The sequence below is a fragment of the Paecilomyces variotii genome (assembly GCF_004022145.1).
Source record: "Paecilomyces variotii strain CBS 101075 chromosome Unknown C8Q69scaffold_3, whole genome shotgun sequence".
Taxonomy (NCBI): Eukaryota; Fungi; Ascomycota; class Eurotiomycetes; order Eurotiales; family Thermoascaceae; genus Paecilomyces; species Paecilomyces variotii.
Window position 1 is genome coordinate 190,284 of NW_021167142.1, and position 26,551 is coordinate 216,834.

At 50.3% G+C, this 26,551-nt stretch overlaps 7 protein-coding genes across 7 annotated transcripts; 3 read left to right on the forward strand and 4 right to left on the reverse strand.

Annotated features, from left to right (window-relative positions):
* The first annotated feature begins 975 nt into the window (after positions 1-975).
* On the forward strand, positions 976-2,597 carry C8Q69DRAFT_460448 (hypothetical protein). Its single transcript, XM_028630158.1, has one exon. The coding sequence runs from the start codon at positions 1,274-1,276 to the stop codon at positions 2,207-2,209; it is 936 nt and encodes a 311-aa protein (XP_028486233.1). The 5' UTR covers positions 976-1,273; the 3' UTR covers positions 2,210-2,597.
* Positions 2,598-2,791: 194 nt separating this feature from the next.
* On the reverse strand, positions 2,792-10,627 carry C8Q69DRAFT_526400 (acetyl-CoA carboxylase). Its single transcript, XM_028633633.1, has 4 exons — positions 10,146-10,627; positions 9,864-10,034; positions 9,694-9,788; positions 2,792-9,634 (listed from the first exon to the last, which is right to left on the reverse strand). The coding sequence occupies exons 1-4, from the start codon at positions 10,311-10,313 to the stop codon at positions 3,187-3,189; spliced, it is 6,882 nt and encodes a 2,293-aa protein (XP_028486234.1). The 5' UTR covers positions 10,314-10,627; the 3' UTR covers positions 2,792-3,186.
* Positions 10,628-14,611: 3,984 nt separating this feature from the next.
* C8Q69DRAFT_460459 (nuclear distribution protein nude) lies at positions 14,612-16,336 on the reverse strand. Its single transcript, XM_028630159.1, has one exon. The coding sequence runs from the start codon at positions 16,237-16,239 to the stop codon at positions 14,683-14,685; it is 1,557 nt and encodes a 518-aa protein (XP_028486235.1). The 5' UTR covers positions 16,240-16,336; the 3' UTR covers positions 14,612-14,682.
* A 1,126-nt stretch (positions 16,337-17,462) lies between these two features.
* On the forward strand, positions 17,463-19,210 carry C8Q69DRAFT_518316 (putative isochorismatase family hydrolase; the record flags this gene model as incomplete). Its single annotated transcript, XM_028633438.1, has 4 exons — positions 17,463-17,569; positions 17,675-18,099; positions 18,161-18,292; positions 18,350-19,210. The coding sequence occupies 4 exons, from the start codon at positions 17,463-17,465 to the stop codon at positions 18,850-18,852; spliced, it is 1,167 nt and encodes a 388-aa protein (XP_028486236.1). The 3' UTR covers positions 18,853-19,210.
* A 196-nt stretch (positions 19,211-19,406) lies between these two features.
* C8Q69DRAFT_460465 (putative trafficking protein particle complex subunit 2/Sedlin) lies at positions 19,407-20,277 on the reverse strand. The gene is made up of 2 exons (XM_028630160.1): positions 19,947-20,277; positions 19,407-19,831 (listed from the first exon to the last, which is right to left on the reverse strand). Exons 1-2 carry the CDS (start codon positions 20,135-20,137, stop codon positions 19,468-19,470), a joined length of 555 nt encoding a protein of 184 aa, XP_028486237.1. The 5' UTR covers positions 20,138-20,277; the 3' UTR covers positions 19,407-19,467.
* Positions 20,278-20,696: 419 nt separating this feature from the next.
* C8Q69DRAFT_518322 (hypothetical protein) lies at positions 20,697-21,770 on the reverse strand (the record flags this gene model as incomplete). Its single annotated transcript, XM_028633439.1, has 2 exons — positions 20,697-21,395; positions 21,495-21,770. The coding sequence occupies 2 exons, from the start codon at positions 21,768-21,770 to the stop codon at positions 20,697-20,699; spliced, it is 975 nt and encodes a 324-aa protein (XP_028486238.1).
* Positions 21,771-24,194: 2,424 nt separating this feature from the next.
* On the forward strand, positions 24,195-25,031 carry C8Q69DRAFT_443014 (phytanoyl-CoA dioxygenase family protein; the record flags this gene model as incomplete). The annotated part of the gene is made up of 1 exon (XM_028628885.1): positions 24,195-25,031. One exon carries the CDS (start codon positions 24,195-24,197, stop codon positions 25,029-25,031), a length of 837 nt encoding a protein of 278 aa, XP_028486239.1.
* Positions 25,032-26,551: the final 1,520 nt, after the last annotated feature.

Genomic DNA, 26,551 nt, shown 5'->3' on the forward strand with positions numbered 1-26,551 from the left:
GGAATACAACTTCAAAAATATGTCTTTTTTACCTATTCCGTTGGCCATCGTATAGCTATAGGTATCATACGGGATGATGTAGGAGGGACTGACGCTCACTTTTGGCCCCCTAACTCATATTAACTTGAGAGTTCTGGAGCTGTTCGTTACGACCAGAGATATTCTGGGTACGAAAAGCGCTTTTCTCTTGCAGGGATGATTGTTGGCTGCCAATTCCAGCGGTAACCTTGTGTTAGTGTCGCCAAATAGATAGGCAATCAACGTGGTGTAGCGATACGCTGTTATCCCCGGAGAGACGGCAGAGATAGTGGCATCAGCAGAGGAGGAGTGACCAATAGCTGAGCCTACACAAGCGCCTATCAACAAAGCTCTAGAGTTGCGACCAGTGCTCTAACTCCAGTAATAGCACCAGAAGGATATATGATACCTCCCTGTCACAGATATTGTAACTCGTCTATATGTGACTGGATCAGAGCTATCCATCATCCTAGGCGAGACGCGGCGCTTAGTATCATGCGTTATCTTATAAGAATTGTCTCCGGCGCTACCATTCTCTTCCAATAGGAGCTCCGGGATGATACCATACCTGGTACCGTAAGCTGCCTAAGATGCACATCGACTAGCCAATATTCAGAGAGTGGTTGCTGAAGCATCAACGAACCTAAGACGCAGAGTGCCGCCTTGTATTGTAAGGATCCTTGCTCATTGTTAGCTTTCCTGCAGATTCAGAGCATATGTTCCAGTCATTGTATTGTTTTTTCTTTTTTTTTGCTCGTTTCACACCTGCAAGGGTGGTAGAACGTGCCCAGTTAAAGGTCTTGATTAAGCGCTATCAAATTGATACGGAACTCGCCATGGCCATACCATGGTGGGGGAGCAAGGTACGAGGTCGGCGGGGCAGTACTAAGTATACCGCCTTAGGACTATTTAGTATTAGCACCCCTTCTACCTAAGAGGGAGAATCCAAGCTTCTTACCTCCTCCTAGTCGTACCATATCACAAATACCGGCGTATATATCCCCACATAAGGCAATGACATTATATCGCCAATCATTCAACCACATATCGTCGTCTCTGACTATACGGGCGCCGAAGACTAAATTAGGACCGTGCATGTACCAATGAGATTAACATGCTATATTTACAAGCACAAGGCTGAAGCAGAGCTGAGTTTCCAGCGTTTCGCCTTTGTTGCGAACCAATCAATCACACAATATTATGCGCCGTCGCGAAGTCAAAGCTCGCGATCGTGCCTTGAGACCTTTCTCGATAGATGGGCTTCCCATCTCTATATAAAGATGCCGTTTATAGTTACCAGCTGTCCAAGGAACGAGATTCTCTTTTGAGAAACCATCTTCTTCTTTCTTTTCGACTGCAAACTCGAAGGTTTTGGACCGCGACACTTCACATCGATATGGCAAACAATACCGTTTCTCTCATGGTCTATTTACAACATGCCCTACCAGCAATCCCAATAAACCCGCCACCACACCCGGGACGCAATACCACAAACACTGCAGATGAAGCAGATGACATCAGTGGAATTGCAGTCTGGCATGGATTCAACCTGCAGACTATCATTCATCGATACGGAAACATTCTTGGACAAACACACCTACCGCCAGATCCTATGCCGACTTCACCTCCTCGTGCTATTACAGCAGGGAATGCCCTCAGAAGCAAGATCTACGAATATGTCTTTCCCAGAGTACGGCGGGGTCTGCGAGCTGCTTTCAATACCTTGACTGCAACCAATCAGATGAATGGGCTGACAAGCGTGTCAATTGATGTCGGAGAGGCTGCAAAGATTATTGAAAATTATAAGCCTGATACTGCCTATTTTGCATTAGCACTCCCTGCTGGCACGAGTTGGAACCGCGCCCCTGGTGATATAAAACCCTCATGGAAATGGAGTACAGCTTTAGCCAACCATCCGATGGATACTTATCGCGCAGAATTTCGTCAGGCACTCAGTCAAGTCAATTGGTATATGAGACAACATCATTCACGATATGGATTCATTCTTACCAACCAGGAATTGGTTGTTATACGACGGTTGGATAACCATGGTAATCTGGAGCTTGCACCTCCAATTCCATTCACTGCGGGGGGAACCGTTGCGCAACCACGGATGACTGTCCTATTGGCATTATGGTACCTCGGAATGCTTGCTGCACAGGACCAAGGAGTTGACCGCTGGGATATGTGATGTAAACGCAGGGATACTGTACTCCAGCTCATTTCACGACTAGATTTCCTTCTTCAGGGATTGTAATATTCTATTCTATTTGAAACTCTCCATGGATTTCATGGATTTTACATATAGTTCTCAGAAGATTCTGAACAGACAGAAACGATCCCTATAACCACCACTTCTGTTAATGCGCTCAAAGGAACAGACAATGGATCTTGTTTAAGCCCAAGGCAGCCACTATTAGGTAATAATGTAAGCAGACTGCTTCCCGAGTAGATAGATAGATACAGATGCAATTCAGTTATGCAGACCTGTGGACCGGAGTGCAAATATCAAATTAACTTTGGAAGACTGGGGTAGAGTCTGCGCAATGTCTTCAGAGGGCATTGGTTACTTATAGTGCTTAGTCCGTACGCACAATGCTGCAAATAAAGTGCCTTGGCACCGTTGTGCTTGGTACCCATAACAAGAAGACGGAGAAATAGAATTGCAGGTTTCTTTGATTATCTCCTCTATAGGATAAAATTATATTTATTACTTTGCTGAATATAAAAGTTTTAGAATTTAAATTTTGACTCCTACTAGTATATAATATAATTCTAGTATTAATATAATGATATATTAGTAGATTAGGAACATCCTTTTTTTATCCTAAGTTTATACTCAAGGAGGCATCATATTTTGTAAATGTGTATACTTCAACTAAGATACGTACGATGGATTGCACAGAAGATGAACTGCGAAGAGACTCATGACATTACATCCTACTTCGAACGTCCTAGTCATATACATCAGAGGCGAATGAAACTCGTGCATAAATCAGAAGCGTCGTCAAAATGTAAAGGAAAACGCCAGAGAAAACAGGGAACCACGCGTAATATAGGGAGCACGAATCTCCCATGCAAAAAGACATTTCAACACAAGGGATAAAAAAGCGATCGCCCAACTATGCGGGTATCAAGAGACGCATCGTGTACTGTCTGTCAAAGCCTCTATGCGGAGCCCAGGTACTTGAGCACAGATTCCCTCTCCTCCACGGGAAGCATGCTCAGCACTTGCTGGACACCACGCAGACCGCCGTCCTTGTTGCCCATGAGCAGCTGGGCAACGTCATACGCGACATTCTCAGACTTGAGAGATTCGATCTTGGCCTGGACCAACTTCTTGTTGTCTTCATACCACTGCGCAACCTGGCGATCGTTGCGGTCGAACTCACTGTCGAGAAGGCCGGTCCAAGACTTCAGAGTACGAAGGTGGGTTTCGCGAGCGGAGCCACTGTTGTTCTGGGTAGGAGCAACAGAAGCATCGGCGGGGAGCGCGCCGCTGGTCTGGGGGACAGCAGAGGGTGCGGCAGCGATCATGCGCTTGAGAATCAACTCCTCACTGAGACGGCGGCGAAGACGCCAGTAGAAGAAGCGTCTAGCCTCCTTCCAGCGCAGAGCCTGTCGGATAGTGCCCTTGGCCTCCATACGGCCGGCACGGTCGTGGAGATCGGCGAATTGCAGGGCAATCTGCTGGTAGACTGGTAGGAGCTGCTCCTCACGCTCTGCCATCTTGGCCTTAATCTCCGACAGCTGCTCCTTGCTGAGCGACGTGTCTTGGAGAGACCTGCGAAGCTCGCCATAAGTCGGGTCCAGGCGGGCCATGGTGTCGAGCTGCTTCTCGCGACGGTACTTGATTCCGACGATACCTTCGGGCTCGAGAACACCACCACGAGACTCCTCATCCGCATACATCTCCATCAGGTCAGGGTTGATGGTGGGATCGATGACGACCCACGAACCACCTCGGAGTTCACCAAACGGCGGGATGTAGACGAAGATAGGCTGTTCGTACTTGACGAGGGCATCGACAATGTAGGAACCGTACTTTAGAACCTCGTTGTACATGTCACGCTGACCTCCAGAGAAACCTCTCCAGTTAGCCAAGATCATGACTGGCAGTTGCTCTCCGTGGTTGAAGTCCTTAAGAGCCTGGGCGGTCTTGAAGGCGGAGTTGGGGTACCAGACTCCACCAGCCTCAGTGCTCACCATCTCAGTCGAATCGGGGTTGGCAGGGTCGGCAGGAGTCACATTGTCAACAGAGCGAGTCTCAACTGCAATGACACCCATGGGGATACCACCGAGTCTGGCGCGCCCAACAACAACGGTTCTAGCCCATCCACCGAGAGCCTCCTCGAAAGAGTCCTTGTCGAACAGACCGGGCAGGAAGGCATCCTCCTCCTGCTTACCAGCAATGAGCCATCGCACATCGTAGGGCTGCTTGGTGGAGGGGGGATAGTAGAGGATGTCACGATCCCAGGGGTCAGACCAGGGACGGATAGGAACAGGGGCATCCTTCTTGTCCGGAACGTAGGACAGCCACTCGACAATCTTCTGAACACCCTCGAAGTCGTCATTGGCAGTCATGTGGGACACACCATTCTTGTACATGATCTGCGTGCCACCCAGTTGGAGGTTGGAGGTGTAGACTTCACGGCCAAGGAGCTTGTTGATGGCAGGTGCACCAGTCAGGATGATGGGCTGGCCTTCGACCTGAATGGCTCTCTGTCCGAGACGAACCAGGTAGGCACCAATACCGACGGAACGGCACGTCACCAGGGTGATGGTGAAGATGTCTTCGTAGGCTCTGGAGGTGGCACCGGCAATGAGACCGGATCCCCTCAGACACTCAACACCCAGGCCATCCTTGGCACCGATAACGGTGGTGATCTTGTACCTGTCCTCGCCATCCTCGTGGACCAATTCGGTAATGACTTCCTTGTTCTTGCTGGCGTCGAATCTCTGCTTGACCTCTGGCGTCAGGTAGAGGTACTTGAATCCGGCCTCTGGATGCTCGGGGTCGTTCCAGGCGACGGAGAAGTGGGGGATCAATTCATCCGCCATTCCAATACGAGCGCCGGAGTTAGCGGACAGGTAAATGCGAGGAATACCCAGCTTACGGGCCAGCTCGGTGCATTTGTGGAAGAACTTGTCCTCCAGCGGGCCGAAGGAACCGATCTGGTAGGTGATATCGTTGGCAACAATGATGAACCGTCTACCTTGGGGGTATTCGGGGGTACGAGCGGTGACGATCCAGCCGACCATACCGTGAGTGTTGGTACCCGCCTCTCTCGAGACCTCCACCAGGTTGTCCCTGTCATCGAGCACCAGTTCAGAGTAGTCGATGCACTCACCCACAGGCGGACGCTTGTCGGACAAGGAGGGAATCTTCGAGATGGCCCGGGTCCAGCTGTTCTGGACAGCCTGTCTGAACAGCTCCGGGAAATCGTAGACGTACTGGGTACCCATCAAATGAGCCTTGTACCGCTTCGGCTGAAGCCACTCCTTGGTCGGGTACGGGGTTGACACGGGGCGCAGGTGCATGGAGCCAATCTTGTTGGTGCCACCAATGCTGTGGAAGACCCATTCGCCCTTCTCCGACTTCCTCTCAACGTAGAGTTCCACCTGAATGATATATCCATAGGTGTTTGTGATGATGACACGGAGAGGGTAGGCCATTCCAGTTGCAGGGTCAGTGCAGAGAATACGGATCTCTGCACCAGTGACGCGCAGGCGCCACAGACGGCGTCCGAAACGATCCAAGAAGCCGGCCAGGGCCTCCTCCACATCGTTGGGCTCCAGGTTGAAGACCGGAGAGAAGTTAATGAAGATGTGGTTGAGGTCGGAGTTGTTGTTGCCAATGATCTCCAAAGCATCCAGGATATCGTTCATCAACCGGTCTGCCTCTGAGATCAGGTATTCCGCAGTAGGGATGTCGTCCCGCAGGCGTCCAGGACGCACCACAGCACGAGTGAAGTAGCGCTTGTCCACAGCCTTGTCGTTCTCGGGGCCCTTGCCGATGGCTTCGTAGACGTGGATGTTCCGGTTCTCCGTGAAGACCGGCTTGATGCGGAACTTGGAAAGACGGCCCAGTTCAAGCTGGAAGGCCAGAGCAGGCTCACTGTGACGAATACTCTCATCCTCCTGGTAAGACGGTCCCCTGAAGGTGAAATAACCGGGGTAGGCACCATCCTTGTGACCGCAGATGAAGGTCACCCGACGAATACGGCGGGCGAGGAACTCTTCCTTGAAACCGGCCACCAGGTCGTTGATCTGCGAGACAAGCTCCGTGTCATCCAGAGCCTCCACGTCACGAATAGCCACATTGAGAACATTGCTGAGCTCGTCGCTCTCCGGCTTCTGAGAGGGCTTGCGCTTGCCAGACAGATCAGCCAGCAGACCTTCGTTGGCCTTCTTGACCGGAGAGCCAGCGCGCGGGAAGACTTCGAGGGCCTTGGGCAGGTATTCTTCAGCCTCTTCCAGGTACTGGACAGGGATAATAACACCCTGTCTAGTGGGTTCACCTCCGTTCTCGTTGATGAAATAGGACATATCACTGATGGAGTTGATTCTCCTGTTGAAAGTGTCGCTGGTTGGGGTGCCAGGAGCGGACGGGTGAGAAGATGTGATAGGCAGGCCGTATTCACTCTGGCCAACTTTGCCCAGAATGAAGTCCCACGAGACGAATGGAGGTTCATTGTCGTGGTGATACTGAATGCCCTTCAACTGATACGCCCGGTAAGCTCTGCGGACGTACACTTCCAGGGCGGCTAAAGAGACCCACGGGTCCTGGTGACAGAAGAAGTGCGGGAGTACATCGAAAACGGTGTACTTGGAATCAACGACCTCCTTGAGCACGTTGATATCGGGTTCCCGGTGGTCCCAGCCGGTTTCACCATACCTGGACTCCACGACTGACGAACGCAAGATAAGCTCCATCTGAGAGGCTCTCTCCTCCAAGGACGGCAGGGCGCTTTGAATGAGTAGCTCACGAGCCTTGAGGGCCACCTTGGACGAAGCTCGGGATTCGAGCTCGGTCAACTTTCTGAGAATAGGCTTAAAGTGCTTGCCGACGTTTCCGACGTTAGGTCGGTTCGGACGGTACATGTCGAGGATGGCCAGGATGAGGTTGTTCTTGGAGCTGACCTTGCTGTGCGACAAGACGGTGTAAACAACCTTGAGGATGTCATCCTTGTTCTCATCTCTGAGCTTGAGAATGGCATCCTCGTCGCGAACGTTACGTCCGGTAAATAGATGCTCGACCTCCCAGTACTGCTCCAGGAGACCAATGAAGACGTCGAACTCGTGGGTCTTCAGACCATCCATGTATCGGTCGATAACGGTCAAAAGAGGGAGCAGAGTCGTTCGGAGTGTCTCAGCATCACCCGGGTTGACATTTTCCTCAATGAAGCGCGAGATGGTCTTCTGCAGCTGCTTGGCAGGGAATTCAGCCTTGCGAGTCTTTGCACGATCCACCACCTGGACGAGCTGAGCGTCAAGCTTCTGAGGAATGCGAGAGTGCAGTGCGGAAAATTGAGCGTTCCATTCTCCGTACGGAAGCTCAGGATCGCGGAGGACTTCGACGAGTTCTTTGAGGGTCGAACCCATGATAATCTGGTTGTCAAAACCCCTGAGGATGTTCTCGAGGATGCTGTACAAAAGGACGTAGCGCTGAGGCGGCTTGTTTCCAACCACCTGAGGCGGGCCCAGATCGGGGAGCTGCCCAGTGAACGGCTGGGCGTGCTTCACGCGTGAAGGGTCATCCAAAGTCAGGATTCCCATAATATCGCCAGCCTCCAGAGTGGCGCCAGGTTGCTTGATGAACTGGACGATACCATCCTCCTGAGCGATGAGAGGCATGTACATCTTCATCACCTCAACCTCCGCGAAGGGCTGACCGGTCTTGACATGGGAGCCGTTTTCCACGGTGAACTTCACCAGCTTACCGGGACTGGGGGTTCGCAGCTGGGTGGGGTCATTCTCCTGCTCGAGCAAGCAAGTCTTGCCGTCCACGCTCAGACGGGTGGCGGCAGCTTCCTCCTTCCAGTAGACGTTGTGGCTGCGACCATTCAGCAGGACAAGCAGACCACCGTCCGCGAGAGCACGGACGCCGACGGAGCACTTGGAGCCGTTGATGAAGAGAGTGTAGCTGTCCAAGCTTGCGCGGGTCGCGGTGAACTTGTATCGTGAACCCTCGTAGATGAAGTCGACGGGGAAGACTGTCTTCAGGACGTCCTTGGCGGGAACCTGACCCTTCTCTAGACCCTTGCGGTATTCCGCAATGCATTCCTCGCTGGCCTGGTGGGCTTTCGTAACAGCTCCGCAGATGACAGCGAGAATGGGGTCGGGACGCTCAGCGGTCAGCTTGTTGCTGATCAGCTGGTCCAGCCAGCCCGTGGTAATGGTGTTCTCTTCGAAGGCGGGAGTCTCGAGCAGCTTGATCAGGTACTCAACGGTGGTGCGGAAATCACCACGGATGCTCAGTTCCTTCAGGGCAACAACCATGTGCTTTCGAGACGCCGATCGGTTCTCGCCGTAGGCGAAGATGTGACCGAACTGGCTGTCCGAGAAACTGTGGATTCCACCCGAGCTACCGACGGAGAAATAACCCCAGACGTTAGACGAACTTCGGAAGTTCAGCTCGTGCATGGTACCGCTGGAGGGCTTGAATCCCTCACCGGGATCTTCGGAGGTGATACGACAAGCGGTGGTATGTCCCTTGGGCTGCGGGCGACGCTGGGTCTTGAAGCTCTCCTCACTCTTGAACTCGAAGTCGATCTCAGACGAGGTGTTGGGGTCGACACCGTAGAGCAGACGAATGTCACGGATGCGGTGCAGGGGGATACCCATGGCAATCTGCAGCTGAGCGGCAGGCAGATTGACGCCGGAAACCATCTCCGTGGTGGGATGCTCGACCTGGAGACGGGGGTTCAACTCGAGGAAGTAGAACTTGTCATCCGCATGCGAATACAGATATTCGACGGTACCGGCGGAGACGTAGCCGACCAGTTTTCCCAGGCTAACAGCAGCCTTCTCCATGGCCTGGAAGGTAGATGGCTTGGCAATGGTGACGGGAGCTTCCTCGATAATCTTCTGGTGTCGTCGCTGGACGGAACAATCTCTTCCGAAAAGGGAGATGTTGTTTCCGTACTGATCGGCCAGCAGTTGCACCTCCAAATGTCTCGCCTCGCCGGCCAGCTTCATGATGAAGATTGGCGATCCGGGAATCTCACTGGCGGCCGCATTGTACAGGGTGATAAAGTCTTCTTCCTTCTCGACCTTTCGGATACCCTTACCACCGCCTCCTTCGGAGGCCTTGACCATGACGGGGAACCCAATCTCGCGGGCTTTCTGGAGACCCTCCTCGGGCGAATGTGTGCATCCCTTGTCATAGACCTCATCCTCGACCGTGACGATGCCGTTCTCGTCAATTGTCACTTGGTCGACACCCGATCCCGACCACGGGATACAGGGCACATTGGCGTGCTGTGCGACAATGGTGGAGGAGATCTTGTCACCCAGCGAGCGCATGGCCGATGCGGGCGGACCAATGAAAATGATCTTCTTGGGCGAGGCCGCTAGTGATTCTGGCAGCCTTGGGTTCTCTGAAGCATGGCCCCTGCGAGCTGAGTCAGTTTCGCGCAATTGTTGTCTGACAGTCTCATTTTTACGGCTTACCATCCTGCCCAGACGGCGTGCACGTCCATTCTCTCCGCAATGTCGACAATCAGTTCGACGTTGGCGTAGTTATTATTATTAGTACCTCCGGGAACCTATACCACGGAGAACCAACGTCAGCACATCCCACGTAGAAAATTTCTTTGTGCGGGAAAATGAGCCAACCGTACCTCCACATACTGATCGGCCATACGAATGTAATCTGCGTTGGCCTTGAGATCCTCTGGCGTGGCCATGACGGTGAACTGGATGGCGCGCTCGTTGCCAAACGTCTCGTAGGCCCATTTTCGTACTGATCGGATCTCCTTGACTGCAGCAATACCGTTGTTGGCAATCAACACCTAGAAAAATCAAAATCAAATCCTCACTGTCAGCCCGTCTGTCGTGTACGAAATTTCACTGTGGGGGGGTGCTGTTTTCACCGCTCCCCCCAATACTGAAATGGGACGTACGGAAGTAATGACGGAGTGACCGCCGTGAGCGGCCACAAAGTCCTTGACGTTGCTGGGAGGAGCAACATCGAGGGCGTTTCCACCGACGAAATGTGAGGGGATATCGTATTTGGCAGCGAGAGAGCTGCCGTGCCCGTTGGTGGCACCCGTTCCGTTACTAAGACCCATGATGCTGATTATCTTAATCGACAACTTCCATGTAGAAATTCAGCCCGGAATAGTGAGAGTGAGGAGAAAAAGAAAAAGAGATTAGGTGAAAAAGCCGTTCGAATGAGGGCGTTGACGGCACCGATGAACCAAAGCTTTCGAAACTGTTCAACACGCAGGTATTATAAACATATAACGGGATCGGGCACGTCGCGCACCACCCTGGAGGAAAAGGACGACGGGGAGGAAGGAATTGACGGCCAGGGAGTCTGGGCGATGGTGGTGGTGAATGGGAAGGGAAGAGGGAAAGAGAAGAGGAAAGGTGTGGGAGGAGGACTAGTCAGTTATCTGAAGAAATGCCACGACCACCAACCACGGGACTTAAGTATATAGGGGTGACCACAAGCGGAGCAGCGACTTTGATCCAATTCCAACGTGGTATTTTAATTACTATTAGGCTGTTCGTCTGGACCGATCCGTTCCCAGCCTTTTTTTTTCCTATCGACTCTACGAAGTACCTAGTAAATACAGTTACTTACTTACTTTCCTTGGCCCGTCGGATCTGTCATCCAGACGGCTTGCAGGTAAAAAAAAAATCATCCAAAAGAGAGGTGTCGGGCCGTCCAGCTAGCAGGGAAAACGGTCCATTTCGGCGCGGGTCCTTTGGATCCCCAACTGGAGAGCTTGTTGGGCCCATGACGTGCCTGGCTCCGCTGGCTGTCTTCCCACCAGATTTGCTACCGATGATTATGGCTTTCCAGGTACCGGTGGTAATACAGTAACAATAATAATAATAATTAAATTATTATTGACCAAGAAATAATACTAATTATGTCTGGATCTGAACATGGCTAGCTACAGTAATAATACATACACAACAACGTAGATAGATTGATACGTAGTTCGATGAGAATATCCCATCTCCCCATGTCTCTGGTCTTTACTGGACGATCACGGCATCCCGTATGGTCATCCTCTCGTTCTAATAATATTAATTATTCTGACAGTGATCTCAGTGCATACCTAATAATGGTCTATGTTCTACCTAAGAATAATGGTCTATGGGATTGTGCAGCATCCAGCATAGGTAATGTGCGAAACTAACCGAAAACGGACGGCGTTGACCAGCCAAGACCGGGCAAGCTCAGGCGTTGAGCCCCTTGCTGGGACACCCGGATTGGTCGATCGCCCAGATCGCCCGCCAGGCACAAAAACCACCTTGAAGACTGCCGTGTTCGGGCGGAAGGATCGATGATTCGATCGCCTGCCAGCGACACCCAATGCTCCGTGCGGTCGGGGTGTTTTTTTTTTTTTTTTACTGTCGTTATGTTCGCTACATTATTCATTCATTATTAATTAATTACGAACCGCATGCTGACATGATTCGACTGCTGACATTCGACAACATACGGAGTACAGTAAAAGGCAAAAAAAACCAAAAAAAAGGACAGATATGCAGGGCTGACACTGAGCTGACGGGGACGATCTGATAGTCGATACGATACCTACGTACTACTACTCGGATACCACCCTGGACCAGGGGGTCGGGAGCGGAATCCATACCGCTCGGGGACGGATGTGCCATCTCACCTAAGAAGTTACGAGATAATCCGGAGCTATCCCGGATGTCTGTCAGCTCGTCCAGGACTCCAGAGTATAATCATCTCTAGTCTAGTCGCTGATATGATGGATTATATTTCTCGCGCTGCAGATCATCCACGTTGAACTACAGAAGGAAACTTTGGCAACAACCTTCTATCATCCCATCGAATCATCCCATCGAATCATGGCATAGTTAGCATATGGTATGGTAGCAATAATAACATAACAAGGCATAGCATACCATACTCGGGTCTACCTAGAATCCTAGATAGAGTAGTAGATACATAACTACTCCGTACAGTACCATATGGTATCTCCACGTCTCGGATGTTCTTACCGATACCGAAGGATCCAGAACAAAACACATCCAATATTATTCCAGCCACAGGATCATCTCCCTCGCGTCAACCAAAACGGGAAAGGAAAAAAAAAGAAGTCCCCGACTTCTGTTGGGAGAACAATAATAAAAATAACTAACAACTAATAATACATAGTTAATCATAATGGATGCGAACAACGCAACATCCTCACCAATGCAGAGAAGTGTTGGACGTGACGATCTGCAGCCTGACCGCAGCCAACAACAAGCCACTACTGGCCCTACTGAGAAATTAGGAACCCGATCCAACTCCGACACGCGGGCGGATTATTGTGCTGGACCCTTCCAATCTGCTCCATTATTATTATCACCCACTGTGAGAAATTAACGTAGCTTAGTTTTAGTCCCCGAGGGGGGCCAGTCTAACCCTCTCTTCGGTCGATTTTCCCGACAAGCTAAGTACCCTATGACTGAGTATGGGGCCCAACAACAAAGCTTAGCTGATTTCACTTGTTTCCACTCACTCACTCACTTACTTTAGATACTTCACAACAGAAATCTCATCCAAGAATTTCATTCCCGCGCTACTCTTCCGCCTTATCCCAACAGCAACTATAAGAAAAAAAAAAGCATAACTTAACCTAGTTATACCCTACTATCTGGGAATATACCAGGGACCGGCTTGTCAGGAACACGAATCATTGGTTCAGCATATCCTGCAAGAATAATATCGGCCTCAATAATAAGCATATAAGCACTACTAAATTCTAAATACAATATCACACGCTCTATTTACAAGGCACCGCGAAGTTTATATATACAGTAGTACTTCACTTTATGGTAACTACGTACTTACCCTATTCTGGATCTTAGTTACCTTAAAAAAAAGACCTCATTGTAACGTTACAGTACTGAGGTACTCAGTACCAAGGAAGACGCAATATAGTATATTCCTTGGTCTCAAGAAAAAAAAAAAAGGTAAAGAAATCGACACACCCGACAGCGAGATCCCTACCTAACCTACCACTGAAAGAATTCGAACCCAAAAAAAAGGACATTGTCCATACGATTCCGGCAGTTCACACAGGCAGTTGTTATGCAGTGTGTTTCCACCCGGTTGCGGTAACCATGCCACGTGGGACGCTCAACAATGTAACTGAAACTCAAACGGATTACCAGTTACCTATGTAATAATAATAGTTAGAGTCTACTACTACTATATGTCAGCGTATAAAGCGAACGCCAAGTAATCTATTAATTATCCGTTTGCGGCACGTTCTTTGAATTCTGATTATCATAGGATAGATAGAAACTTACTAACTAGATAATTACTTGGTTATTAGATCCTTTGTATAGTTACCTCGAGAGATTAATGGAACTAGAAGGAGATAAGCAAGCAAGCAAGGAATTCAAGGTGTTCAGGTTAGATCTTGCTTTTTGTGCCGTTTAATAACTATTCGACAGTATACTACCTGCTTACTCTACTCATTATGATGATCTTGTTAAGAGGAGCTTTTCTATGGGACTACAGAATACCACGTAAATATATATAGGAAAAGCTGAACTATTTATTCGAGGACTCTATCTATCGCGTGTTTATTAATACGTTCCAAGATATATAACTAAGTTATAGAGTTGAGTACTGAGCTCTCCCGCCGCTGAATATATATATATATATATAGCCTGTAAGTTATCCCCCACGGGGACCGTCTCCTTGGATCTACATTACCGGATTCTATAATCAAGTGTCTGATGTTCCGTATCCTCTCCATTCTTTATGTAGCGTAGTGCGATAAAGCAGCTAGGCGTCGACAATCGCTTGACTGGGATTACCACCGCAGTCATCACATCTATCGATGACCTCCTTGGCAACACGTAAACATAATCAGAAGAAAAGAATATGGGTATTATCTAACAATCTGGATCGCTAGGTGCTAACAAGCGAGAGTGGTTGCTGGATGACACAGCTTAGGACGGGTGCAGCGATCCCCTGCTCCACAGGAGTTCAGGCAGATCAAAGAAACAAACATACTGCACGCCAACAGATGGAAAACCTCTAGCTTTCCCCCATTCGAGTACAACGGATATAGAACTGGTATTATCTGCAAGAAATCGAAAGCGAAGCATCCACCGAGTCCGATAGCAATGGGGTAAAGACCAGACAAAGAAACCCTCACGAGATCAAAACCCTCTGCGGAAAAAAGAAGAAACCGCGCCTGGGGCGAAAAAATCACGCCGATGCTCCAACTGCACCTTTGCCCACTAGGGTTGGGAGATCAATGGGTTGATGATGATGATGATGAAAAAAACAAAGGGGAAAGGAACAAGAATGACACAACCAAGCTGCAACTGTGAAACTGGTCGGAAACCGATGATATGCGCGCCGTAAACGTTCATGAAAAAAAAAAAAAAAGTATAAAAAGGACCGTAAAATTCATTGTCAAGAAGAATGAAAGGATAATCAACGATCTAATACGTCTCACCCAGATCACCCAGGCTCTGTTTGTGGTGCTCTCGGGGTGCCATATCGCTCCCTCGGCGAACCATGCCTGAGCTGATCTTCCGCGGTGTCGGTATGGCTGAGATCCCCCCGCTGGGTCGTTTCTTCAGCCCCGACATGGGGATGGATGTCCTGCCCCTGGTATCCTCCGTAAAGGTGCTTCTGCGGAAGGTAGGGGTGGTGATGTCGCTGATGCTGGTATCTCCATCTTCATCGATGTTCGTCATGCTAATATTGTGGCTGTGCGCCGTAGTACCTGTGTAGTTGCTGAGAGAAGACCGGGGCCGACGGCTCTCGGTCGTTGGGTTAGTGGAGTAGTGCCCGATCGGCGTCCTGGCAGTGGCGGCGCCATTGAAGCTGGCTGCACCATTGAAACTCTGCCGGCTATCGGGTCGTGGCGCTGGGATGCCGCTCGAGTACGTATGGCCGATCGAGCTGCGGCTGGAGAAGCTGGTCCGACTGCTGGGCCGACTGTCTCCTTGGGTGCGTGTGCCGACCGACTGTCGGCTCGGTGGGATATACGGGGTGCCGTCGCCGTGGACAGAAGAACTGAAGCTGCTGCCACTTGTGCGCTTCCTCGAAGACTTGCGCACCGTGATGTTAGAAGGAATAGGACTCTGTCCTGACACGGAGCCACGGGGAGAGGTCCTGCTAGGCGTATCCACAGGGGCGGGGAGTCTCGATCGGGCAGATTGCACTCGTTCCTCCAACTTCTGCATCTTCCCGATGAGGCCACGAATCTGGTATAGAGAACCCGATCGGGGAAGTCCCGCCGACTGGGAAGCACTGAATCGAGAGACGCTGGAGCGCGACGTGACTGACGGCGTCGACCGGCCATTGCTGAGCGGAATCGAAGGGGCTCGTGTGTGCCGGCTCCTGACCGGACGGCCACCCCTGTTCGATTCCGTCACAGATATACTGGGCTTTCTGAGACTGGTCGGTGCGCCGGGCTTGCGCAGGCTGGTGGATGACTCCGATATCGTGGGGGAAGGCGGAGTGACGGCATCCGATGTGACGGACGACGCTGACTTGGCTGGAGGCGTTGCCATCGTAGGGGAAGAGGCTGTCGTGACGGGAGAGTGTTCGGACACATCGGGAGTCTTGGGGGCTCCATGGCTCGAGTCCAGAGGCGCTGGCCTGCGACGTCTCTGAGTGTTCGACTCAGCCTTGCGAAGCTTGTCTTGGACGATGTCAGCTTCGATCTTGAGATCAGACAGTTCATCACGAAGACGCTGAGTCTCTATCCGCAGAGACTCTCGTTCTTGCTCTCCGTTCTTGATCTCTTCCTCCAGCAGGACTCCGCGTTCGATCGCCATGTTGTATTTGGATTCCAGATCCTCTAGCGACGACGTGGTGTGTCGCGCCTGGCGTTCGAAATCATCGTTGGCCACTTCCATATCCCGCAGCCTCAACTGCAGTGCCCTGTTCGTTTCCCGTAGATTGGTGATCTCCTTCTGCAGGGTGTTCTGCACCGAGCTCGCTTCTGTCTTGGCCTGTTTGTACTTGGTCTGCAGCGAGATTAGCATCCATCCACCGCAAAGCGAGGCAAGCGATCCAGAGGGACCGCATCAAGCTCTGGGGAAGTTTCGATGATACCCACCTTCCATTCCTCGACCTCGTAGCGCAAGCTCTCTACCTTCTCCTTCAACTGTCGCTCCCGCTTCTCCGAGGCCTCGATATCCTTTTCCAACTCCGCCTCCAGTTCGCGACTGGAGGCTTGAAAGTCAGCCAGCTCGACCTCGAGCTGCTCATATTGCGACTTGTAATATGACAGCTCCTCTTCCGCAGAACCCGCCACATGGCGTGGTGAAGGGGTTCCATCGGTAGCCGGCATCGTTGGCTACGTCAGATGAATGCGCACGCAACGGGAGCCAGGGGAGAGGAAGGCGGTTGAACAGCACAGACAGGCTCAAGAGCGAGATGCGATCGACGCAGGCGACATAAGAACACCGCCAGAAGTCCCGTCGTGGACGAAGGGGATGGCCGTGGTGACGGCGATGCACGTGGAACTGGTCCCAATAATGACCGGTTCGAGCGGTCCCTGGACACAATGCGGTGTCGCAAACGGCAGCTCTGAGGGCGTGCAGGAACGCTGGCGGTCAAGCAAGACGTTCCAGAAAACCTACCTTAGACGCTGAACCCCCTCGCTGGGGGTTGCTCTCGCGGTGTCGATGGCGGGGAGAGAGGGGTGTTCGATGGGCTGCGGTGCATCCCATGTCCAAGAAGTTCGTCGACCAGCTGGAGTGTTGATGTTTCCGTCGTCAGGGGCGCCTTGGCCTGAAACCGCCTAGCGCGGGACAGCTGCTCCATCTCTCTCCTCCACGCCTGCGCTTCTCGACGTGCGTACACCGAAGACAAGAGGTCTAGATACAACAGGCGATTCTCTGGGGGGATCTGGCTTTCTGGTAAGCTGTCTGTCTCTGCTGTGTTTCTCTGTCACTGCTACGCCCTCGCGCCGTCGTGTCCCTTTGGCCCCCCGTGTCATTCCGCAGCTCCGTCGGTGCTCTGCTCCACTGTTCTCTCTTCTGCTGGCTGCTCTCTATGTCCACGCACGATCTCCCCCATCCATCAGGCACCGATCTGATGCGATTCCTTCCACGCACTCGATATCTTCTATCACGATGCCCGTCCTATACCCCTCACAGATTGCGCTGTGCAGTGCAGAACGGAGCTTGATGAGAATGGTGATGCTGACGCGCTGCTCCGTCCAGAGCTTGCTCTGTCCCCGTTTCCTAGTTAACCGGCCGTCATGGCTGACTCCGCGGATCTCAACCTCGACGCGCCAAGCGATCTTCAGGATATTCCTGATATGGCCATGGAGCTGATTCCACCGCCCGAAGGAACATTCCCCGATAAGTGAGTCCCCTCACTCGCCTCCCTCCGGTTCGCCGTACATGGTCCCGCACGGTTCCTTCAAGGTTCAATGCGTAGACTGATCGGGTTGTGTTTTGTCTTTGATAGAGCTTCCCTGCTCGCCTCAGTCCAGGCCCACGGAAAAGCCCACGGATACAACATCGTCGTGAAATCGTCGAGCACGCCAACGGAGAAGAAGCCGGGACGGACCGCAAAGATATGGCTGCGCTGCGATCGTGGTGGACAGTACCGGCCGCGGAACGGTCTCACCGAAGAGACTCGAAAGCGCAAGAGGACCTCCCGTCTCATGGACTGCCCGTTCATGCTAGTGGCAGCTGGGACGCCTGGGATCTGGACATTAACGGTGCTGAATCCGACTCACAACCATGGCCCCGTCCTCGATAGGCCGCGCCATGTGCCACATCACAAAGTCAAGAAGGGCCAGATCACGGCAGTTCCCTATGATTGGCCGCACGATGCTACGATGACACCATTCACGACCGCACTGGTTATAATTGATATGCAGAAGGACTGTAAGTCTAGATCGGACGTGGGGTGGTTGCTCTATACGGCTCTTTGCTGACCGGCTGTTAGTCTGCAGTCCCGGCGGTTACATGGAGTATCAAGGCTACGACATCTCTGCCAACCAAGCTCTGATCCCAAAGCTGCAGCGGGTGCTCCATGCATTCCGCGCTTCTGGCTTTCCTATCTACCACACTCGCGAAGGTAGCATCTCATCGACATGCCCCAATGAGAGCAAATGATTGCTGATGATCATACTAGGCCATCGCCCCGATCTCTCGACGCTACCAAGTCGAGAAAACTTTCGCTCCCGGAATAATGCCTCCGGCCTGGGGATCGGTGCTCAAGGGCCCTTGGGTCGCCTGTTGATTCGCGGGGAGGTTGGCCATGACACTGTTGATGAGCTGTATCCGCTCCCCGGGGAACCAGTCATCGATAAGCCCGGCCGCGGAGCGTTTCAATACACAGATTTTGAACTACTTCTGCGGAACAAAGGCGTCAAAAACCTTATTCTAGCAGGAGTGACGACGGACGTCTGCGTTTCAACCACTATGAGAGAAGCCAACGATCGGGGATTCGACTGCTGCGTCCTCGAGGACGGTACTGCGGCAAGCGACCCATCACTGCATCACAGCACGATCCAGTCGATAAAGATGGAGGGCGGCATCTTGGGTGCGGTTGCGAGGCTCGACGACGTCGTACAAGCCGTCGAAAACTTCAAAGCTGTCACTGTGAAGAAGTTGGCTCCACAGATGACTTCTTAACCGAAGAAGAAAAGGTGTTGTTTTCAACAATAATGATTTGATTTCCTCATCGAGAGGCATGGGTAACGAGGTCTCTTCGGTGTTATTTTCTGTTTGGCGTTCCGGATCCATCGAAACAAGCGGGATATCTGGTCTTTGACTCTTCTGGCGGCCGTCAGTAATCGCGGCTGCGGAAGCGTACATTTTTTTCTTTTTCATATCTTCTTCGACTTCTACTTCTACCGATCACGATCACGATTTGAGCCACTTTCGATTCACCTTCTAGAGTTTATTTAGACACATGATACGTACACGGTATCTTATATTTTTGTTTATCTAATCCAGTCCTTTCCCTGGTGGAATTCTACCTCCTTGCCGTTTCTATAGGTCGTCCATTTTTTCTTTTTCTATTATTGACTTTCGAGTATTTCAACCGTATATGGTGGTGGGTATCATTCGCAGAAACATCTGCTCTCTAGGCGCTAATCTAGCTTCCTCAAATCAAAACACATGATCACGACAACTCCCATAAAACGCCATGCACAGAAAACCAACCCCGCATCTCACCAACTTAGAAAAAGAAAAAAAAAAAAAAAAAAAGGAGAGAAGGCCAGCTTTGATACGCAATATCCCCACTCACAACCACTTCCTCCCCGCCGCAGCAACTCTCGACCGAAACACCGGACTCCGAATCTCTGTCCCCTGCTTATAAAACGGACTCATGACCGTCTTGACGTAATTCTCATACACTTCATTCAGGAATTGCCGGATCGCCTCCTCAGTCTGCGGAGACGTCGGGTTCGCAGCGATAGAAGTCGACGAGGCGCGCGAGCTGCTCCCGCCGCCGAGGGCGGAGGAAGACATGGAAGCGGCTAGGGAGGAGGATGAGGAGGGGAGTTGGGGCGGTTGGTGAAGGAGGAGGAAGCGGGCGCCGGAGGGGGTGAGGAATGCGGAAATGTGTGCCGCGGTGGGTGGGTAGGTGTCGATGTGTTTGAGGTACCTGTTTGTGGTTCGATATATGATCAGTTTGATATTCGAGAGAGAGAGAGAGGTTGAGGGTGAGGGGAGGGGGTGGATGGTAGGTCATGCAAGACACAGTTCAGGGGACAACGTACATAGCACCATTCATCCATTGTACTTCCTCAACGACATCCAAACTGGAATGGATAATGAATTGATTCATATATCGCGCCGTATCCGGGAAGCGGAATCGAGCAATGCCATCCCCGCCAGCTTTGGACGTGCCGAATGTGAGGGTGAAGAGCGGGACATCGGTCGGGGAGAGAATGGTGAAGTAGTAGGACATTGTTGCGACTTCCCCTTTTGGGAAGGGGAGTTGAAACCTGATAGTCTGCACTGGAGGGTTTTCTTGGGAAAGAGATCAAGTCGTAATAGGAGCTGTTCTTTTAACGAGGCTCTTGTACCCTCAAATAGACGATAGTTAACTATTGACGTTCGGGTACTGAGAAGCTCGGACTAAGTTGTCGTTTAGTCTGGAGTAGATGGATCACGTGATACGGAGATAAGACTGGCGTTAACTATCAGCTCTGCTCATATCGACAATGTGACTCTGGTATTTTGAGTATATGTCAACAGAGGACAGCAGGTAAATAGTGAGATCTATGATGTGATAAGCCCTTAATTGAATTATTCTAGCTAAAGGACACAGACTCTGTGTGGTAGCAACACTGTCCTTAGGGCTGTGTTCTACCTGCCCTAGTTACTACTATGAGTGTGACAAAAGCTATCGCGCCTAGCTATTATTCTAACCCCAATTGCTCAGTTCGTCATCGGATAATGGCGTATAATACGTATCATTATTACCACAGCAGTATCTAGGCTTATCAGGGTCGTTCTATCCGTTGTCAGCCTATGTTCAGGCGACGGAGTCCAAACTGGACACTCGGCTCAGACTCCTCTTCCTCTTCTTCCTCTTCCTCTTCTTCCTCTTCCTCTTCTTCGACTTCGTTTCTCCAAGACAAGCCAGCACCCGCCGGCCTATGGAAATCTGGGTCAAGATCCTCATCTGAAGCGTCGGCCGCCCCACTCATAGCAAGAACACGATGTAAAGTCCACTGGAGCTGGAGTAATTTAACCGATGGCAGAGGAAGTTTGACTGGATCCGTCGTACGGAAAGTGAGGACATCGCCAGACCTAATCTTCTCCTCAGTTGCGAGCCTGAATAGCTTGGCAGAAGGTATGCCGTCCCTGGTGCTGGAGATAAGATCGGGGGCAATAGGCGACGGAAGTCGGGTGATTGACTGGCTTTTACGATAATCCATTGTATGCAGCCAAAAGAATTTCACGGTCAGGGTTGTTTCGTCATCGCTCAGCTGAAGTGGGTATAGAGCAAAACGAGCCTTTTCCCACAATTGATGGGCGATATTACTGAAGCACATGAGATTGGCGCAATGCTCGGTTGCTTGAGGTCCCAGTACTTTGGCCTTCCAGGAGTTAATCTTTTCTAGTGTCCAGAAGTTAGACAGAGTTTCCCAAAACTGCTCCTGTTCTATCTTGCTCTTCTGACCCAGAGAAACAGGGTAGATATGTGCTATCTCTATCGGCTCTGTGAAACCAGTGATAAGGCAAGTAGAATCGTCTCATTTTTCGCATTAAGGTAGATTAGTAGATAGTTCGGACATGTTATAATAGTTTAAAATTACTAGCTTTCTGGCAGACTTCTTGCGAGCGGTACTAGTTTTGCTTGATGTTATGCTGGGCTTGGCCAAAGAAGTGGTCGCCTTCTGGGGGCTTGGTCCGGTGACTAGCTTGGGAATCTTTGATGGAGATTTTCCCATGGCATCAGCTTTTCTCTTCCGCCAAGTATCCACGCGGTGCACTAGATGGATGTGTGATACTCTCCCTGGCACGAATCCGACGTATTTCAAGGACTTCGACGCTCTCTTCCTCCATCGGGATGTCGAAGGTTTGGACGACATCAGGTTCGAAACCCCGTATTCTGACGGGCAGACAAATTGAAGAATTCACAGGACTCGATGCTAAAAATAGTATGCACTCGGTATCAGATATTTCCAATCTCAGGAAGACTATATACTTTCGGATGTAGTCGATCACGAAGGCATACTAGCTTTGCGTCCCATATGTACCAGGTAGTAGTGGATGGAGCAATAACCCTCTGCTCCTTGCTGGATCAGCTTATCGGAGATCTTTCGCATAAGATCACGAAAGCTTTGGCATTCTTCCCCATCTGGGTTATCTCTATAAAGACCAGATCTCCATGAACTGCCACGCAAAGGTATAATTATATAAGAAGCTAGCAATGATATATATATAGCATTGACAGGCTTAAGCTGCCCGGTGCTTGGATTCTCTAGCAAGCTCAGGATATTTATCCTCATGGGTGGAGCTCGCTAAGGAAAAGATGCGGGAAAGCTCCTGGCGCCTAGGTAGGGAGTTGCCGAGGGAAGGTATCAGGAGGAAGACTTAACCAGAGAGATAGAGTAGGTGAGAATAAAAGTGGTGAATGATTTGGAGATAAAGGATTCACCGGGGATTTTACTAGACGTCTAGTAATGGGTGATAGACGAGATGATAATGTATTATGAATAGTATTGCTAGTAGCGTGAATATAGAACGCCTCTTTCCATCTATTTTGATATCTATCTGACCCAAAGACAGTAGCCACATATCATCACTTTCACTTGCGGAAGTTTCCACCGAGTAGGATACTCATGTGTGAATATTTTGGGGAATGTTCATTTGAGGCCTGAAGGCGAAGGTATGACTGTTGTACCGAAAAGGAAGCCAATGCCATGATCCACAGAGACTGGTAACTTGGTGTTTGGAGCCTTCGAGATATGAAATTTTCCAGGGCCCTTTACTGTGAAGTTAATAGTTAATGAAGATAGTTATACGACGGGATAACAACCTATTCATTAGGATTAGAAAATCCTGGTACTGATCTTTAATTTGAAATGAGAGGGAGTCTGAAGGGAGAAAGTAAAATAAATTGCACATTGGGATCAATGGTAAGGACCAGGGAATTGAACATAACTCACTAAGTTGACGTACTGGAATGTACTGCTGCAATAATCTTAAACAGTTCCGTGCCAGCCAACTTTCTTAATCTACTAATTTCTTTCATAGGCTGTACACAATCATTATCTAATGGTCTGTTTTGGTATTTGTAACCATGTTGTGGCACGAAATATCTCCGTGACCTTTCAAGTACACAGTACTGTAAACCAGTAACTTTTATGTACCCCCAGCGGTCTCTCTGAGCCACATGTAAATTAAAGGTGATGGAACGGAGACTTTTAGCATGCAGGCCACTGGCAGTGCTATGGATAAAGAAAAATACCATTCCACCAATATACTCCTTGACGAGGTGATCACCAGCCAAACACCTCGTCAACAAGGATGCTAGCTAAGGCCTGCCGTGGCTGGGTACCGGGAGTAGAATCTACGCCATCCGGAAACAGTGGCCGTGGGAACTGGAATTTGCATCCATTTCTGTGGTATCTCAGTGGACAGTAGTACTCCGGTAAACTCTCACAATCTCTCATGTGCGTAACCAGGCCCCAAGCAGAAAGACATGCCCCTCGATGGTCAATTATTTGGATATAACTGTAATCAAAGAGTAAGAACAAGAAGGTCACCTTAGATATCTTTGGCGCTGCCTAGCTAATACACGAGAGGACCGAGGCGTTAGTGTGTCTGGACAACATAGCTTGTCCTAAGGACGTAAAGGTTTAAACTATTATTGCAAACTTGCAGTAGATAGTGTACCGCCACCACTGGAAGGAGGGCCAAGATTCCCGATGCTTATTAGCGTTCTGGCGGCAATACTGTGGATGTAAACTTGGGTAAGGCAGTTTGCAGGTCCCATTGCAAAGTCCATGGTATTTAACAGTCATGGATTGCGGTATGTTAGACAATCAAAAGTGATGCTATCAAGAATGATTCAAGTGATCCATAACCGACTAGATACAGGGATTACCAAAGACCAGGCCAACGGGCCTGCGGGAGAATAATGGTGCATCATGGACCACGATGAGGTCCTCAGACCTCCAGGGCCAGCTGCGGAGCCTGACTCGTACGCGATTTTCGTGGCCAACTTAGCTAGCCACAGGTTATACCAAAAAAGATTATTCTTGCAGGTCGTTATTTCTCTCCTGGCCACAAGCCTATCAAAACTCGTCTGATAAGCTGTAGTTGTAGATCGGATCGATTATCCACCGAGCAGGACATGCGTAAACTGTCGACGGCTTGTTTCAGATATCTCGATATCTAATAGATAGAGAAACGGAGTGAGTATTTATTTCTACAGCGGGGGGCGCACTCCTAGTCCTCTTCCTTTCGATACGAAATCCAGAACGCCGACACTACAACGTTAACGCATCATGACTACCACCACTGAGACCCTCACGCCGGAGAAACTCGCAGAGGCGAAAGCCAACTTCAAGAAGGATGGATTCGTGATAATCCCCAACGTGATCTCGACTGAGAAAGCCAAGGAGGTGCTGGATCGCCTCTGGAAGGCCCGAGATGAGAGCGAACGTCGAGGCGATCCGACCCATCTGGCATGGCTCGACCCCAACGAGAGTAACGTCCGTGTTTTCTATCTGATGAACCTGGACCCGATCTTCCTGGAATTGATTCAGCACCCGACCGCCATCCAGATAGTGAAGGCAGCTCTGGAATCGGATAATTTCCTCATTTCCAACTTCACCGCCAACATCGCGCGACCGGGGTCCAAGTCCATGGGTCTGCATTCAGACCTCTCTCTGCAATGCCCCGCGCCTTGGGAGAAGACGTGGGCGGCCAATGTAATCTGGTGCATCACCGACATCTACGAGGAAAACGGAGCAACCATGTACATTCCCGGCAGTCACCAGTGGAAAACCCCAGACGACGTGATCAGTGGGGAAGAAGAAAAGAAATTATACAAGCCGTTCGAAGCCAAGGCTGGCTCCATCGTGGTCATGGACGGCCGCCTCTGGCATAATTCCGGCAGCAACGTCACCAAGGACGTCGACCGAGCGCTTTTATTCGGGGCATACAATGCACCTTTCCTGCGCGGTCAGGTCAATTGGGCCGTGGGTCTCTCGGACGAGGTAAAGGCCACTTTGAGCCCGCAGATGAGAGACTGGCTGGGAGTCAACCGGGATGGTAATCTTGGGGTGGTGACGGGAGAGAACGATGTCTTTAAAGAAGGGAAGGATGTTCCTCGAAATTAAGGAACTGCGTTGGCGGGATGATAGTTGAGAGATAGGATAAAATGTCCAAGGGGGAACAGGATTTCCATAGTTGACAATAATGATAAAGACATACAGCTTCTCTCCCAACCCTTCCTGGTCGTTCTTAAATGGCGTCTATCTAGAGATTGAAAGGGCCCAACTAATTACGGAGTATCATTACTTCTAGTTATCCCTCCGTACTCCAAGTCTCCAACCGTCAGGCCTATGATAGATGTCAAGCTTTCTTTTGACACCTGTCAAAGCTAAGTTTGCTCGGCCCGTTTCCGTTCGTCTGTACTAGTCTACTAGATACTAGTATAGTCCCACCACTGCCGTCGTTTCTTCATCCAATTTAGATAGGGCACAAAGTCGGGATGACAATCCTGTCGATCATTTCAAGTTGCCCAATCAAATAACTAGTTCCTGGGGAAGAGCAAAAAGTCATAAAGCGGACATGGCTGGAACGGTCGGTTCGGCTGTTAGGGTGAAGAAATTCCCGGAGATCTTCAAGCCGCTAAGTAATTAGGCAGCCCAACTTCGCCTTAAAGCAAGCTGCTAACGCTCTAGTTCTGACATGGTCATTAACTAAATCCTTGGGCTTTGGCATCCGCGAGCCGCGAGGAAAATCGAGAAGCTAGCAGCCTATTAGTCGCTCCTTGTCTCTAAGTATTTTTCCGTAGAACATCCTATTTGAGTAACGGCATTGGATTACAGTTACTTCGTATATCATTGACTTTCAGTCATGGACGATGTTTTTCACTGGATTGGGTTCACCATCTCCCCCGGAATTTGTACGAGATGGAGTGGCCTTAGATATCGTCTGTAATGTCGACCTGTTCCGTAAACTAGCATAGTGGGCGTTGACGACTTATCATAATCGAGGAGTTACAAAGGGGAAAGAAAAGGAGATAGTCTGTGCAATAATCAATTCAAGTGTCCTGTCCTCTGTCTATGGTATAGCGGACCGCAATGAGAGGCGGGGGTTTCCCTGCCAAGCTCTCCCCTGCTAAGCGCCGAAATACAGACAGACCCTTTGTAGCTCGGAAGTTTTTCTACGTAATATTTCCTAGCTCGTTGGGAGCACCGTGACGACGCCAGATCAATAGTGATGGTGGCAACCAAGCGTCTTCGAGGACTCCTGGTAACTAATTCTCAAATTACTTTAGAATCTAGAATAGAGAGTATAAAGTTTTCCTTCCTGTGCTTGGTGCTTGGTGCTTGGGAGGTGTAGGTTTATAGAATAAGTATGTGTTGAGTTTCCGTCGACTACATCCGATTAGCATCTGTCACTTACTGTACGGAGCAATCTGAAGAGTCTCTCTATCTGAACAGTTAAGGGTAGCTACTGCCGAATTTTCAGGGATAATGGAATCAATCTTCCGATGGGAATTAATGCTATACTCCTACGGGTTCCCTAGACGCAGAAGGCGCTCAGATAATCATAGGTAGATTGCACTCACAGATCTAGTGATGCCTCAACGCCTTGTTCCAGGAGCGATCCTAGTGCTTCCATGTTTCAT

Excerpts from the sequence above, each read along its gene's own strand:
- C8Q69DRAFT_460448 (XM_028630158.1), top strand. The coding sequence starts at position 1,274 with ATGGGCTTCCCATCTCTATATAAAGATGCCGTTTATAGTTACCAGCTG.
- C8Q69DRAFT_526400 (XM_028633633.1), bottom strand. The coding sequence starts at position 10,313 with ATGGGTCTTAGTAACGGAACGGGTGCCACCAACGGGCACGGCAGCTCT. Across the intron at positions 10,035-10,145 it reads GTCACTCCGTCATTACTTCC|GTGTTGATTGCCAACAACGG; the intron begins GTACGTCCCATT and ends TGATTTTTCTAG. Across the intron at positions 9,635-9,693 it reads CACGCCGTCTGGGCAGGATG|GGGCCATGCTTCAGAGAACC; the intron begins GTAAGCCGTAAA and ends CTCAGCTCGCAG.
- C8Q69DRAFT_460459 (XM_028630159.1), bottom strand. The coding sequence starts at position 16,239 with ATGCTAATCTCGCTGCAGACCAAGTACAAACAGGCCAAGACAGAAGCG.
- C8Q69DRAFT_460465 (XM_028630160.1), bottom strand. The coding sequence starts at position 20,137 with ATGTCCTACTACTTCACCATTCTCTCCCCGACCGATGTCCCGCTCTTC. Across the intron at positions 19,832-19,946 it reads CAATGGATGAATGGTGCTAT|GTACCTCAAACACATCGACA; the intron begins GTACGTTGTCCC and ends AACCACAAACAG.